We start from the raw sequence: 14,356 nt of genomic DNA on the forward strand, positions 1-14,356 counted from the left end.
GGGCCAGAGACCACTCTGGGCTCCAAAGGATGAAGACAGAGGCAGGTGGCAAGATGAAGGCAGGGGAACAGGTGGAGGAGACGGAGGCAAAAGGGAACAGACACAAGACTCCAACGAGAGAGATGGAGCAACAGCCATGTAGAGACCAAAGGGGAATGAGAATGGGGCCAAGAAGCCATGCTGAAGGATCCCAGCTCAGTTTGAGCCAAGGTGGACGATTCTGGGACATAGAGACAGACAGACTGTATTAAGTTGACAACAGAAAATGCTTTGGAGACCTCAGAGTGGAAAGAAAGGTTTATTCCTTATATCATGCCCTCCTTGTAGACCCCCCTCAGTTCTAATGGGGACAGACAAGAGCCCTGGAGGCTGCAAGGGGCCAAAAACCTTTCCCAGCTGATGCTCAGCACTCCTCAGTCTGTGCTCCTAAACAATCATCCTCAGGCAGATGGAGCATCCATGGTCCGTCCTTGTTACCCTGTTGCACTGGACAGTGTGGCCTGAGAGAGACCTCATCTTTCCCACTCTTATCACCCACACCACCATGGACAAGGAAGCAGTCCACAGGGTTTACCAGGGATGTGCAGTAAAAATAGAAAAATGTCTATTAAAAAGCCCCACAACCTGAGATGATTGAAGAGGCAGATTCCTGCACCCCACCTAACTCTCTCCTGTGTGCTTAGATGACTTCAAACCCCCAAGCCCTGGGGCAGGCACAGTTATGTGCCCAGGTAGGGGTTGGCAGTGGTTCCATGCCATTCTGGGCTGAAAGTCTGCATTTAAGTCTGGCCTGCGGGTTGGGTAGAGCCAGGCACATCCACAAGTGGCCAGGGGTTTCGATCTGGCATTCATTGTACTCTGCTGATGTCCAAGGTTAGTTAAAGGGTGGAGTCCATCAGGGGATGGCCATTCTCGGAAAGCATGATGCGAGTGCTGGTGCCTGTCCGGGTGGAGGGTGTATAGTGAGCAGACTCGTGGGTGGATCGGCGGAGGCACAGACAGCAGAGGAGGCGGCGGAAGGTGCGGCGCATCTCAGCATCTCGGCATGAGTATACCACGGCGTTGACCAGTGAGTTGGCCTCAGCCAAGAGTAGGAAATACTTCTCCACAGCCAGGACATTGCAGGACTTGCAGCCCAGACCATCCAGAAGGAGCACCACCTGGCCCGGCGTCCAGCAGACCACAAACGCCCCTGCGGGATGGAGCCTGACGTGAGCAGGGCCAGCTGTTGCCACAGCTCAGAGCTGGAGGGGTCTCAGAGCTTGGGTTGACAGCTGTGCAGTTTGCAGGGAAGAGCTGCCTGTCTTGCTGCCTTTGTGGTGTGATGGGGCAGAAATGCTAAGAGGGGAAACTTTCTCTGATTTGTCTGCCAGAGGGACACCTTTCCTAAGTGGGTACATGGTGGACCAGACCCTGGAGATTTCTACATGGAGATTTGTTCTGTGGGGGAAAGGAGGCCACTGTGGGACCAGCCAATTACTCGGTTGAGGGAAAAGAATGATTGGGAAGAGTTGCTCTTTGTTTCTTGGGGCTGGTGTGTGTGCCTCTCTCACTCAGACCATTATACTTTCCACAGCCAGACTGAACTCAATACTCCTGGCTAAGAACTCTTAAGAGCTTCCCACGGAACTCAGAACAAAATCTGACTCCTATCTGTGCCCTTCGATGTCATGCTGAACTTCTCTCCTCGCAGACCAGCCATGTGGGCCTTCTCTTTGGAGGTGCTGGGCTGGTCCTGGGCTGGTCCTGTCTGGGGCTCTCAGCTTCTGGTCCCTCTGCCTGGTAGTCTTCCCTTGCCCAACATTCAGGTCTCTGCTCAGGTATCACTTCCTAGGAGAATATTCCCCACCCAAATCACCCCTCCCATCATGCTCTATCAGGTCTTGCAGGAGTTGGGGGGAAGCAGGTGCCACTCACCCAGGATGATGACAACAGTCTTGACCAGGCTGAGCGTGGTTTCACGGTAGCGGGGGTGGCAGCTGACATGCTCTGCCATGCGCCGAACCCGCCGTCTTACATAGAAGAAAATGCGGGTGTAGACGGCCACCATGAGCAGGAAGACGAGCAGGCTGGACAGGGCCCAAACGGCCAGGTAGGAGCGGCTGAGTAGGGGGGCCATGCGTGAGCAGCGGTCCAGGGCGCAGAGGCAGTGCCAGGAGTGGGCAGGCAGCAGCCCCAGGCCCAGTGCCGCCACCCACACGCCCACGATGAGCATGATGACCCGGCCTCGGGGCAGGCGGCTGTGCAGCTGCACGGCCATCACGCTGCGGTGCCGTTCCACGGCAATGGCCAGCAGCGTGGCTACGGATGCCGTTAGGCTTGTGTCCAACAGGCCCTGTCGCAAGAACCAGCCCTCCAGTGAGAGCCGGGCTGTGCGCGGGCCCGTGTGGAACATGAGGAAGAGGTAGGCTACACCAGCAAAGAGGTCAGCTGCGGCCAGGTTGCCGAGCAGGTAGTAAATGGGCTGGTGGAAGCGGCGGTTGGAGGCGATGGCTGCAATGATCAGCAGGTTAGTCAGTAGCACCAGCACGCTGACAGTCAGCCCCAGTGTCACCACAACCACATCCTTGGGCCGCCAGTGGGAGCTCAGCTCCTTGCCACTGTTGTTGTAGAAAAAGCCGATGGTCTCGTTGTAGTAGCACTGGCCCATGGTGACCATCTAAGGGCACAGAGGGAGAGGTAAGGCAGCCCTGTGTTCTTGTGGAAGGACACAGGAGGGAACAGCAGCCAGAGGGAAGGTTAGGACAGGAAGGACAAGGGTCTCAAACTCAGATGCCTCGGGGCAAAGTGGCAGTGGTGGGGAGCAGAGTGACCTAGAAAAGCGAGCTCCTTGAGTTGGGGGGTTGGGTAGGGCAGCTGTTACTTAATTACTAATGACTTTTATAAAGATGTCACCCAAATCAAACAGCTGGTTGGTTTTGTTTTTTTAAACTAAAGAAGCAAAATAAAACCCATCTGCCCATGCACCACCAATCTGTGCTGGGGGCGGCTAGAGCAGGACAAAGGGGTGTGAGCCGTGAAAATAGGTAATGGAGGGTCAGTTTGGTTTTGGGGGTCAGTGCAGGGAGCAGAGCCACAGGGTGGGGCCACTGCTAGGACCGGGCAGGCGGTCGGTGCTGGGGCGTGGAGGTGACCCGGGCAATCAGATTGGTAGTGAGTCAGCCCCATCAGTCGGGCGGCGGTCTTTGGGCGTGAACGCTCCCGAAGCGGACGGGGAATTGGGCCGGCCCGGGTGGGACCGAGGACCCCGACGGCCTCTGGGACAAAAGGGGCGGTCAGGGAGGCGGCGGCTGGCCGGGTCTCCCGGAGCCCTCAGGCTGGGGGAGGAGCAGAACGGAGGAGAGGAGGGGGCGGTGCCCGGGCCCTGCGGACACGTGCCGCACCCTCCCCGGACCCCGCGCCCACTCTCCCCCGTCCGTGCCGGCCTCACCTGGGCCGTCCGTCACGCCGTAGACCGGGCGGCCTCGCGTGGGAGACCCATGACCAGGAGACCGCCGCGGGAAGAGGAGTGTCTGGGTGCGCCGGGCGCAAGAGGCCAAGAGAGTGCGGGAGGCGGGGTCCCGCGCCCCGCCCCCGCCACCTGGGGGAGCCCCGCCCCGTCCCCACCACCTGGGGGAGTCACGCTTCCGCCTCCTTGGCGAGGACAGGGTCGCCCGGAACCACAGCTCCCTCATTTCCTCCCTGCCTCGCTGCCCCTCGGTCGCCCCCTCCACTTCCGGCGGAGGACCCCCACCCCTCGTCCCCGCACACCTCACGCGCCCGCAGTTTTGGGCCTTCGCGGGGTTGAGTCACTTGCTGCCGGAGAATTCCCGCCGTGACCTCGCGCCGCCGGGGCCCACCTCCGGGTGGTCTCAGGGTCCGCGCCCCCGCCCCGGCCCCACCCCTCCCGCTTCCTCGTGTCCAATCCGTCGCCGAGTTCCAAGCCACGCCCTGATCCGACCCGGCTCCCACCGCCGAGACCCCAACGCCGCCTCGGCTTCTTCGGCCCAGAGCTATCGCGCGCTGCGGCTTCCCTTGCTCCGTGGACCTCTCTGGCGGCAGCTGACCGTCCGACCACACTCAAATTTCTCGAAATCCCGCCCCTGGCAGCGCTGTTCCCTGCTCGGCCCACGCCTGTGGCGGCCCTGGGCTCCCACGGCCCAGAGCACACAGCCCCATTGTCCCAGTTATCTGCACTTTGTTATATTTGTTTGATTATGCAGGACCGGATCAGGGACACGGAGCTCTGGGAGGGCGGCCCCGATGTGACTCAGCCAGGTGCCCAGGCACAGCCCCTACTGCTGGTAGGTTCTCGTGGGTGTTCTGGGATGAAAGAAAGGGGGTCTGTTTTTCCTGGTCGGTAAAATGGAGCGGAAGGATTTCAGCGACCTCTCCTCTGTCACTCTTCCCTAGCACTCAGGGGTATAAAGGCACTCAAGGGTATAAAGGACTCAGTTTATTCAGAGGCCACCAGACCCCAGGCACCACCAGGATGTTAAGTCTGCGTTGCTCACACCCTCCAAGAGCTGGTCACTTGGGATCAGCTAAGGAGGCAGACAGAGATGGGGAGTGGCCACAACCAAAGAAGCAAAAAGCACCTCTGTCCCAGGGATTAGAGACTAGGGTGACCTCAAGGATCCTATGACATGTTTTGACCCTGAGTGTTGACCCTGAATGACCTTTGAACCTGAGTGGCCCTGATGCTTGACACTGACTTATATCTATTGGGGGGATCCCTGTACATTGCCCCAAAAAAGGGTTTTAGTCCTCCCCTGGGTGGTGTAGTCTTTCCACATAGGAATGCTCCGGACACCGCAACACTGAACTCCTGGGGAGAAGTGAATCCATCTCCTCAGTCCTGGGCATCTTGGTCAGAGATGGTCCTCAGCTTCCTCAGTCTGAGGGTCTGGGCAGCAGGTGGCCTTGGGCACAGACTCGTACAGCTTGGAGAGTAGCCGGGCTGTCTCCTGGGTAATCTCAAAATGCTTGGGCAGTGGAGTGCGGCGCAGAGGGCTGCCCTCACGGGAGGTGGCAGCAGGGCCCGGTCCTCGCCACCGCAAGCTCCCTTGGGGCACTGATGTGACAGGGGTTTCCTCGCACAATTTGGATGCTACTAGGGCCAAGCTGGACAGCTGGTGGGTGACAGGCCGCATGCCCCCCCGGGGATACTTCACAGGCTGGCGGCTGAAGTGGCCACGGGATTGTGTCCCCAAGAATGAGTCCTCGGAGCCTTGGCTGGACGCTGTGAGATGGAGTGGCCAGTGCTGAGCACACCTAAGTCCTCTGGATACTCCTCCCTTTCCCATTGTCATCACTCAGCCCTAGAACCCTGGGGTTACCCCCAAAACACTCACCTTCCCCTCCCTCATTTTTGGTGTCTTTGGCTATTTCCTCTCCCTGGTCATTCTGCAGGGTCGGAATCTGCAAGGAGAAACCCAAGAATGAGAAACCCAGCAATAAATTCCCAGTTCTTCCAGACTCTTGGACCTGCCAAAGTTACTTTGCAGTTCTGATATCTGGGGAGAAATGATGTCCTTAAGAGTGTATTGCTCGCCCCGCTGCGAAGAGCAGTGCCATTAATCTCAACTGTGGACTCTGTGAGGGCAGGAATGCCTTTGTTCAGCAGAAGACCAGCCCAGAAAGTGACAGCCATCTCTGCATTCAGAACAAGTAAACTATTGGTCTCCATCCTTCTCTGCTTTCTGCAATTTTAGACTTGCTTTTTAGTTTATCTGTATATTTTTTAGTTTATCCTTTTGCTAAATGCTAATAGCACTTGGAATTCTTCCTACATGTCGTGAGCACTTTCTGAAGTATTCCAGTTCTCAGAGCCCTACACCTTGCTGGCAGCCCCCTTTCCCAGCTCTGGGGTGCTGTAGGAGAGATCCAAACTCTCAGGAATGCTGGGTGTAGCTGGATCTGAGGGACAGGAAGCCCCCCATAGGTGTCTCATCTGTAAGTGGTTTTTACTAACGGTATTTGCCTCTCATGACACTTACTGGGCAAGCACCCATGCCTTATAGGCATGCAGCCAGTGGTGGTTGGAACACCCCTCTTTAGCCTCCCTTCCTGCCACTGTCCTGTCACTCATTCATTACAGTGTGGGGCTGTGCCCTGAACACACTAGGCATGGTCCCATCTCAGGGACTTTGTATTGGCTGTTCCCTTTGCCTGGAACACCCTTCCCCTGATCTCCACCTGGCTTACTCCCCTCTCACATCCTTCCAGTCTTTGCTCAAACCTATCTTCTCCATGAGACCCACCCACAGCATCCTATTTACTACTACAAACTGCCCTCCATCTCTTACCTTGGTGCCTTCCATGTCTCTTACCTTATGTTACCTTTTCTTTTTTCCATGGTACTCATCACCTTGTAACATCCTGTATACCTGACTTTGTATCATATTTATTGTTTATTGTTGGTTTCCTTCCCACTAGAATGTGGGCACCAAGAGGATGGGGCCTTTGAATATTTTGCTCCCTGATGTATCTGTCATGCCTAGAACAATGCTTGGCATATAGTAGGTGTCCAAGGTGTTTAGTAAATATTCTGATGAAGGATTGAATGATACCCATGTTAGTATCTCTGCAACGTTGTACCCAGTTGTCACTCCATTATTTCCTATCACTCTGTTCCTCACCGTTCCTTTCAGAATGAGCACAGGGTAAATAAGGAGAGGAAGGAGGGAATGGAATAGAAAATTTTAAAGGGAAAGGAAGGAAGGCAGACAGTAGAGTGAGAGGATTAAATGGCGAGAAGGGTCTCCCCATGTCTGTGGGCCCAGCGGGTTCTTACCTCTGGAGGCATGACTTCAGGATGCTTCTCCAGGGCACTAAGGGGCATGGGGTCTGGGTTGGGGTCCCAGGTTAGGGATGGGGGCAGGGAGTCCTGGGCAAGTTGTGGGTGTGGCAGCTGGGGACTGGGCGGGAGGATCTCAGTGGGTGGGCTGGGGTCTTGGGGCGGGGGCTCAGTGGCCAGGAGGAGCTCATCAGTCCCAAAGATCTGCTCATGGTGCACAATGAGGAACTCGATGAGCTGGGCCTGGTGCCCGGAGTCCAGCAGGCAGGTGACAGGGCCGGCAGTGGCTTCTCCTGTACCGTCCGGCGGCCGCAGCAGTGTCGGCCCAAACACGATGCCCAGGTTGTTGGCTGACATCTTGTTCTTCTTAAACTGTGCAGCGACCCTGGGGACAGTGTGAGGAGAAGGGTCAGGGCAGAGTGCATGGTTATTAGTGATCAGGTAGGACCTACAAGCCAGGCTAGTGGCGACTTGCCCAAGTCATGAGTAAGTAGTCTCAGTCATTGTTGGCAACTAGCAGCCACATGCCTAGTGATGGGGATTGGACTCAGCACCCAAAGTCAGGAGTCATGTATTGAGTTTCAGAGCTCAGAAAACACATGCAAGTCAGAGGTCAGTGTCAGGCGTCAGTAGTTGCATGTCCAGGGAAGGGGGTCACAGATCCGTGACTTAGGTCAGAAGTCTCATGTCAAGGTCAAGGACAGTGCACACCTGAACAGATGGGCCACCAGGTGCCGCAGGGTGTTGTAGTTAGAGTCAGGCAGCTGCACCAAGAGGGTCTTCAGCGAGCAGATAACCTCAGGGCTGGGGCTGGGGGTCCCAGGGTCTTGCCCAGGGTCTGCATGCAGGGTCTTAGCCAGAGAGATGAAGGCGTCGTAGAGGTGGAAGGGGACCACAGGGTCAGTGAGCTGGGGGTGGAATGGCAGGGGGGACAAGGGTATGGGTGGGCTGCAGAGGGTCCTCAGCCTGAGCCCACCTGGCCCCTGACTCCTGAGCCGCTGAGCACCCACCTCCTGGAGGAATCGCTTGAGAACACTCGAGACATCGTGAGGCGAGTTCCCTGACAAGTCAACCAATTCTCGGCCGTTCTCAAAAGCCTGGCATAGCCGTTCCACGCGGACCCGGGATCCGCTGACCCGATAAATGCCCTGCAGGGCAGGAGTGGGAAATGGACATCTGGCTTGCATTCCAGCCATTGAGAGGGCTGGATCACTATTGGGGATGGTCAAAGGTCAAGGGTCAAGGTGGCACCTGCACACCCAGGGCACGCTGTTCTATCTCGGCCGTGCACCTGCTGATCACAAAGGGCACCTCCTCCGGGAAGACCCTGGGCAGTTGCAGGAAGTTGACCCCAAAGAGGGGGGCCCTGGCTGGAAGCCGCTTATGTCCGCAGAAGATCAGTAGAGTCTCAAGGCAGCGCTTGTGGCAGGTCAGAAAGCACTGAGGGGAAGATCACAGGGATAGGGAGGTCATCAGGGGTCAGTGGGGGAAGAGAAGGTCATAGGGATCCACAGCAGGAACAGGGGGCTCATAAGAGATCATCAGATCAGGGCAGGTCCCAGGGGTGGGAAGGTCTTAGGGATTTCAGGTCAAGGAGGTGCCTGGATTCAGGTCACTGAGGGTCAGCAGAGGTCAACAGGTCATTGGCCCAGGCCGCACCTCCTCGCACTCGGTCCCGCTGACCATGAAAGCCTCACACTCTCGGCACTTGGCTGGGCCCCGCAGCCGCCGCAGCCGGTGGGTCTGGGCTGCGCAGGACAGTGTCCATTTCTTGAAGGGGGTGCCTGGCCCATTGTCCAGCCCATCTCCCAGATCTGCGGGAAGACAGGGTCAGCGGTGCCTAGTCCATCCCCACTCCCCACCCCTTCACTGCTTCCAGCCTCACCAGGGTCTCGCTCCTCAAAGTCATCAGAAGATTCGGTGCCTATGGATGCGGCTTTCACCAGCCGCCTCGTGCCAGAGCCTGGTCGGAGGGGCAAAGAGCTTGAGGGTCACAGAGGCCATGGGGAGGCACCACGGCTAAAGAGACATTCCTGGTTTTTAGCCTTCCAAAACCACCCACAGATGCCTTAGGGAAAGGGTCAGAAGTCAGGAAGAGGGTCAGACAGGTCAGGGGTTAGGGGCTGGAGAATAGGTCAGCAACCTGAGGGGGGTGGTTCAGAAGTTGAATCAAGAGAATGGGTCAAGGGGAGGGTGTAGCTTGGTGGTAGAGCACATACCTAGCAAGCACAAGGTCCTGGGTTCAATCCCTAGTACCTCCATTAAAAATAAGTAAATGAATAAAAACCCAATTACCTGCCCCTCAAAAACCAAAAAATAAAAAAATAATAACAAACAAAAAAAGAGAATGAATCAGAGGCTGAGAAAATAGGTCAGGGGTGTGGGGTAGATCAGATGTCAAAGTGTGGGCTTGGGACTGAGGGTCAGAGCCTAGCCAGGGGCTGAAGGATGGTCAGAGGTTGGGAGTGGGTCAGGGCTAGGTCCTGGCCCCACCTGGGCTGGAAGTGGGAGAGTCCAAGGGCTGAGACTCACTGCTACCACTCACGCTGTCCACATCGCTGCCCAGAGTTCCTAGAAGGGGACAGGTCAGTTAGATACGGCCCCCTGTCCCAGCACCACTCCAGCCTGCCCCTCACTGCACTCACCCTGCCAGCCTGTGCCAGTGTCCTCCCAAGGGCCTGGCTCAGCTGCACTCTCATCCAGCCGTGGAGGTGGGGGACCAGAGAGCTTTTTTTTTGTGTCCAGAGGGGAACTGAAAGGAGATGTTTGAGGGCTCTGATAACTAGGAAACTAGGCTGGAATGACATCATCCAAGCAACCCATCGTGGACCCAACTCCAAGCACTTGGGTCTGCCAAGCCTTTACACCCATTAGCATTGTGGTCCTCAGCGCAGTAACCCCAAATTTCCAACCGTCCCAAGACTGGGACAACGCTGCCCAAATAAAGAGTGCTTGGCGTTAAATCCAAGTACTGAGCCTCAGGGTTCTCACTCTGAGATTCAGCCCCACAGTGCCAATAGCCTGGCACCGTGTCTCCGGGACTCCTACCTGACCCTGCTCCTGGGGACCCACCTGTACATGAACTCCTGGAAAGAGAAGGCGGGTGGCGGGGGAGGCGGGGAGGCGGGCTGCAGCACCCGCACAAACTCCTGGTATCGCTGGCCGGGTTCGAAGGGTGCGCAGCACTCCGCCAGGGCGGCGAAGGCACGGGGGCCACGCTCTGCCTGAGCCCCTCTCAGCCGGAACAATCCCAGGGTCACCTGTGGGGCGGAGACCGCGTGTGAGAGGGGCGGGGCCTGACCCTGACAGACACCAGCATGGTCCAGGCTTGGGGGCGGGGCCCGGCAGTGGGAGGAGGCTTGGGGACAACAGCACGTAGCTGGGATGGGGGTCTGGTCACAACCCAGGTGGGGCATCCTGGAGGGGGGCGGGGTGTGTAAAACCCCATGGGAGGGGGCGGAGTGGGAGGTGCAGTCAGGGTCTGGGGGCAGGAACTGTCTAGAGAGAGGGAGTTGGTCCTGGTGCCCTGGAGGCGGTTGAGGGGCACGGGGCGCCCAGCCCGGGTGAATGACTGTGGCGGCAGCCTTCGGGTTAGGATCTCACCCGCCTCAGCACTTCGTCGCCCTGCAGCACCAGCTTGCGCACGTGTGACACGATCCGCTGCTTGGCGGCCTCCAGGTCCTGCTGCCGAGCATTGGCCTCCCGGACGCAGGCCTGGTACAGCGCCTCGGCCTCCTGAGCCTGGAGAAACCGAGGCCCCGTGCGAGTGTAGGGGAGAGGGTGGGGCGGGGGGCGCCGAAGCACGGGGGCGCGGGGCAAGGGGCCGAATTCTCACCTTGGCCTGGGCCTCCTCTCGCGAGCGCCGCCGCCGCTCCTGCTGCTTGTTGGGTCCCGGCGAAGCCTGGGGGCCCGAGTCTTCAGGGGATACCTGAGAGCGTACTCGCAGGTCCTCGCTGCGCTGCATGTACTGGAGCTGGGCCCGCCGCAGGGCCTGCACCGCCTCGTTCTGAGGGCCAGGAGAGACGTGGTCATTGCTTCTTCCTCTCCTCCAACAGCCTGCCCCCCACCACCCTGGGCCTCACCATCCGCTTCTGCTCCTTCATCCACTGCTCCTTGAACTCCTTCCGCCACTTCTCAATCTCAGTCCGTTTGGCAGCCAGAGGCTGGCAGGGATGGGGAACAGGGATGCTGTCTCAGGTACACTTGGTCTTTCCATTCACTGAGGCTGCGTATCTTTCATTGTCTGGACATTTTTTCTGGTTCTGCACTCTCCCTCCCAGGTCTTCTCCCTCAGATCTGCTCACCCTCACCCCTGTGTCTCCACAAAGCCTCAATGGTCACTTCATCCTTTGTGCCTGGACTCAGATGCCAAGGCTCTCTTCCTGGGAACACTCAGCGCTTTGCCCCTTGGTCCTCAGATAAACAAAAGCACAGTTTTGCAATCGCACAGGAAGCCTAGTTTGAATCTCTGCTGGGTAACCTTGGGTAAGTTCCTCAGCATCCCTGGGTCTCAGCTTCCTCATCAGCAAAATGGTGCTGATGGTAACAGTGCATCCCGTGGGGGGTAGTGGATGGAATGATGCATGGAGGGTCCCCTTACCTGATAGTAATCTCTTTTCTGCTGGGCCACTGTCTCCAGGGCCAGGGTTCCCAGGCTGAGGTCATGCTCCAGAAACAGGGCGTAGATGTACTGCAGTGGCATGTGGCTCTGGTGTGGGAGGGGGAGGGTGATGGGTGTTGGAGGATGCTGAGGCTCTAGGAGGGTCTGGCTGGGGTTCTGGAGGGCCTGGGCCCTGGGGAGGTCTGCTCATGGCTACCTGCTGGTGGATTGTCATTTTGCCAGCCTCAGCGATCTTCATGATGCTTTTGGCAAACTCCAGCTCTGGAGGCAGATAGCAGGGGTCTGAATCAGGCAGGGTGTGGACACTGCCTGCAGCCTGGGACCTGGCAGAAGGGGCTCTCACCATGGCTGGCTCTCTTCTCAGTCCAGGACAGCAGCTCCTTGGCATAGCGGCTCCAGGTCTTGGCATAGTCCAGGGCTGCATCCACGCCCCCCTTGGTCCGAATGAGCCGCAAGTCCAGTTCCTCCCCTGTGGCAGACGAATGGACCTCTGACCTCTGAACTCTCCCTTGGACGCCTTTCCTGAGTCCTCAGACTATACTGGTGGCCCCTGTTCTACACCCTATGGCTCCCCAAACACCTCTTTGCTTTCACATGTCCAGGCTGAAATTTTACACTGATTATCCACCCACACTGGGAGCTCCCTGAGGACAGGTGTTCAGATCTGCTGTGTGCACTGCTGTCCCCAATTCATGGAACAAGTAGTTGGTGATTACTTGTTGATGGAAGGACCCTTTTCTGCCCCTACTCCCCTGGCCTCAAATTCTCCTACCTGTAAGGGGTGCAGGACCCTCTGCGGAGGAGACACTCCAATGGCTGGTTTCACTGGTCTGAGAGGGAGGGAGACAGCACTCAGGAACAAGCGGAGCAGGAGCCCCACCTCCGTAAATCTCCTCCTTCCAGAGGCCTCCCTCCTCTCTGCCCCCTTGGTCTTGCCCCTCACCGAAGTGGCTGTGGGGGTCTTGTCAGGTTCTGGGTCTCCTGAAAGCACAGGGTCTCCAGCCAGCATCTCAAAGGTCCTGGGAGGTAACAGTGTCAGGATGCCACCCTCCACCCAGCCTGTCTCACCTAAGGATGCTGGGGACCCCCAGGGCAGTTTGGGGTTGGTCCTGAATATCACCTCTGTGACATTTAGTGTATCTGGGAGTCCTGAGGGATAAGGTTTTGGGGGAGGAAGTAGGTGATTTTTTTTAATGGGACTTGAGATAGAATTTGAAGGGTCCCAGGTAATTTTGGGGTTCATAAAGTGGGGTAAGGTTCTCAAATATTTTAAGGGGGACCACTTTGGTGATTTCTAGTGGATTTGAGGGGTTGAATTTTGGGATCGTCAGGTGTTTTGGAGGGCCCTATCTTAGACTTCTTGGGTTATTAGGTAAGTGGATCCAGAAATTGCAGGTCCTTAACAGCGTTAGGGATATGGGGGATCCTGGCAGAAAATGGGGGTGACCCAGGCTCAGACTCACACGTTCCCCAGTGAGATCTCGAGGTTGTCCAGGCTCCGGAAGATATCGCTGTACCTCTTTCTGCTCTCTGGAGCCGGGGGTAGCCCTTGGGGAGGGGAGTATCACACATGGGCCAATGGAAGCCTCCCTCCACCCACAGCAGCTTGGTTGGTTGTTTGGCGGGTGAGAGGGTGAGAGAGAGAGAGGGAGAGAGAGAAAGAGAATTCTGGCCCCCGGGGGGGGGGGAGTGTGGGATGGGGTGGGTATCTGAGCTGGGACAGAGGGAGCTTGGGCTTTGGTGGCACCGACTCTGGGCAGGCAGATGAACTCAGGCACAACCCAACACAGAGACAGCTGCTCAGAGAAGCAGAGACACCACATATGCACGGGCCCAGAAGCAAAGTGACAAAACAGATGTCCCAGATACAGCCATACTGTCTCCGGGGAGAGAGCTGGCTTGACAATGGGACCACATGGACCTCGGGCTAGACAGATGGAAATGCACGTGGGACAAACCGGCATAAGGGCCTGCGGCAGAAACACACAGGCAGACTGAAACCAGGAGAGGCATGAAGACCAGATGACACAATGTGCACAGCAGAGACACAAAGACAGGAAGAAACAAACTCGGACCTTGCCACATTTCTGCCGCAGGCACCCCTTCTAGGGGGCCCAAATCAGCATTTCCCCCTCCCGGGGCAATGGAGGAGCCGGGTGGGGATCCTGCCGCGTTGCCCTCTCCATCAGCGGTCGTGACACCCTGCCCCCATCACAAATATCAGAAGCAGAAGCAGCCACTTCCCCTTCCTGGCCCCCCTCCCCCAGGCATCCGGGGTGAAAACTCCAAAGGGGAGGGGGTCAGGGACTGGTGTCCCCGGCCCCTCCTCAGGTTGGGGGGTCCCCACAGTGAAGGATCCCCGTGTCCTGGGAATTCAGTAACTCCTCTCCCAGCTTTTGAACGGAGAGGGGCAGGGAGGGGGTGCTCATTGATTTAGTAAGGAGGGTATTGTCGGAGGAGGCCCCTCTCGGATCCCATAACCCGGACGGCCTACCCGGCTCCGTTGTGTCCATGGCCCGGCCTGAGGATTGCTCGGCTGGGACGGGGACTGGGATGCGATCGCGCGGGCGCCGTTGGGGCCCAGCCCCGATTTCCTGCAGCCGCCGTCGCCGCCAGCCGAGTCCCACGTCGCCCCGCCCCACACCGTGGAGGGCCCGCCCCCGACAACGCCTTTGCCGGTCGGCCACACCCCCTAGCCCCGGAAGCGCGGACCGCGCCCCCTGTCCCAGACGCGGGGAATGCGGTTGGGCCAGGGCCTTCTGAGGCACTGGCCAAAATGATTCCATCCCAGTCAGGGTTCCCGTTACCGGCTCTCTGCAGGTTCCCAAAACCCCAGCACACTCCCTCTATAGTGAGCCCACGGAGTCGGGCTGGCCCGAGAAGCCTCCTGTCGCCAAACCTTCCACATTTTATGACCCAGTGACGCCCCCGCCAAGGGTCTCTTGGACCTCTGAACC

The 14,356-nt window shown here is 57.8% G+C and overlaps 2 protein-coding genes across 6 annotated transcripts; both read right to left on the minus strand.

The window, feature by feature from the left end:
• Positions 1-282: 282 nt before the first annotated feature.
• LPAR2 (lysophosphatidic acid receptor 2) lies at positions 283-6,849 on the minus strand. Of its 4 annotated transcripts, XM_064480074.1 has the most exons (4): positions 6,776-6,849; positions 5,334-5,400; positions 1,918-2,659; positions 283-1,192 (listed from the first exon to the last, which is right to left on the minus strand). In XM_064480074.1, the coding sequence occupies exons 2-4, from the start codon at positions 5,346-5,348 to the stop codon at positions 879-881; spliced, it is 1,071 nt and encodes a 356-aa protein (XP_064336144.1). In that variant the 5' UTR covers positions 5,349-5,400; positions 6,776-6,849; the 3' UTR covers positions 283-878. The 4 variants fall into 4 exon arrangements, with proteins under 4 accessions (XP_064336144.1, XP_064336145.1, XP_031293591.2 ...); XM_064480075.1 differs by lacking the exon at positions 6,776-6,849 and having other exon boundaries at positions 5,334-5,470; XM_031437731.2 differs by lacking the exons at positions 5,334-5,400; positions 6,776-6,849 and adding an exon at positions 3,751-4,265.
• On the minus strand, positions 4,421-14,200 carry GMIP (GEM interacting protein). Of its 2 annotated transcripts, XM_064480073.1 has the most exons (22): positions 13,894-14,027; positions 13,475-13,601; positions 12,863-12,947; positions 12,343-12,418; positions 12,172-12,229; positions 11,743-11,868; positions 11,596-11,660; positions 11,379-11,486; positions 10,861-10,941; positions 10,614-10,784; positions 10,382-10,519; positions 9,851-10,038; positions 9,424-9,530; positions 9,272-9,349; positions 8,664-8,741; positions 8,438-8,592; positions 8,030-8,218; positions 7,789-7,926; positions 7,490-7,686; positions 6,776-7,163; positions 5,334-5,400; positions 4,421-5,221 (listed from the first exon to the last, which is right to left on the minus strand). In XM_064480073.1, the coding sequence occupies exons 2-22, from the start codon at positions 13,482-13,484 to the stop codon at positions 4,851-4,853; spliced, it is 2,874 nt and encodes a 957-aa protein (XP_064336143.1). In that variant the 5' UTR covers positions 13,485-13,601; positions 13,894-14,027; the 3' UTR covers positions 4,421-4,850. The 2 variants fall into 2 exon arrangements, with proteins under 2 accessions (XP_064336143.1, XP_064336142.1); XM_064480072.1 differs by lacking the exon at positions 13,475-13,601 and having other exon boundaries at positions 13,894-14,200.
• Between the last annotated feature and the right edge of the window lie 156 nt (positions 14,201-14,356).

This window comes from Camelus dromedarius, chromosome 27 (genome assembly GCF_036321535.1).
Source record: "Camelus dromedarius isolate mCamDro1 chromosome 27, mCamDro1.pat, whole genome shotgun sequence".
Classification (NCBI taxonomy): Eukaryota; Metazoa; Chordata; class Mammalia; order Artiodactyla; family Camelidae; genus Camelus; species Camelus dromedarius.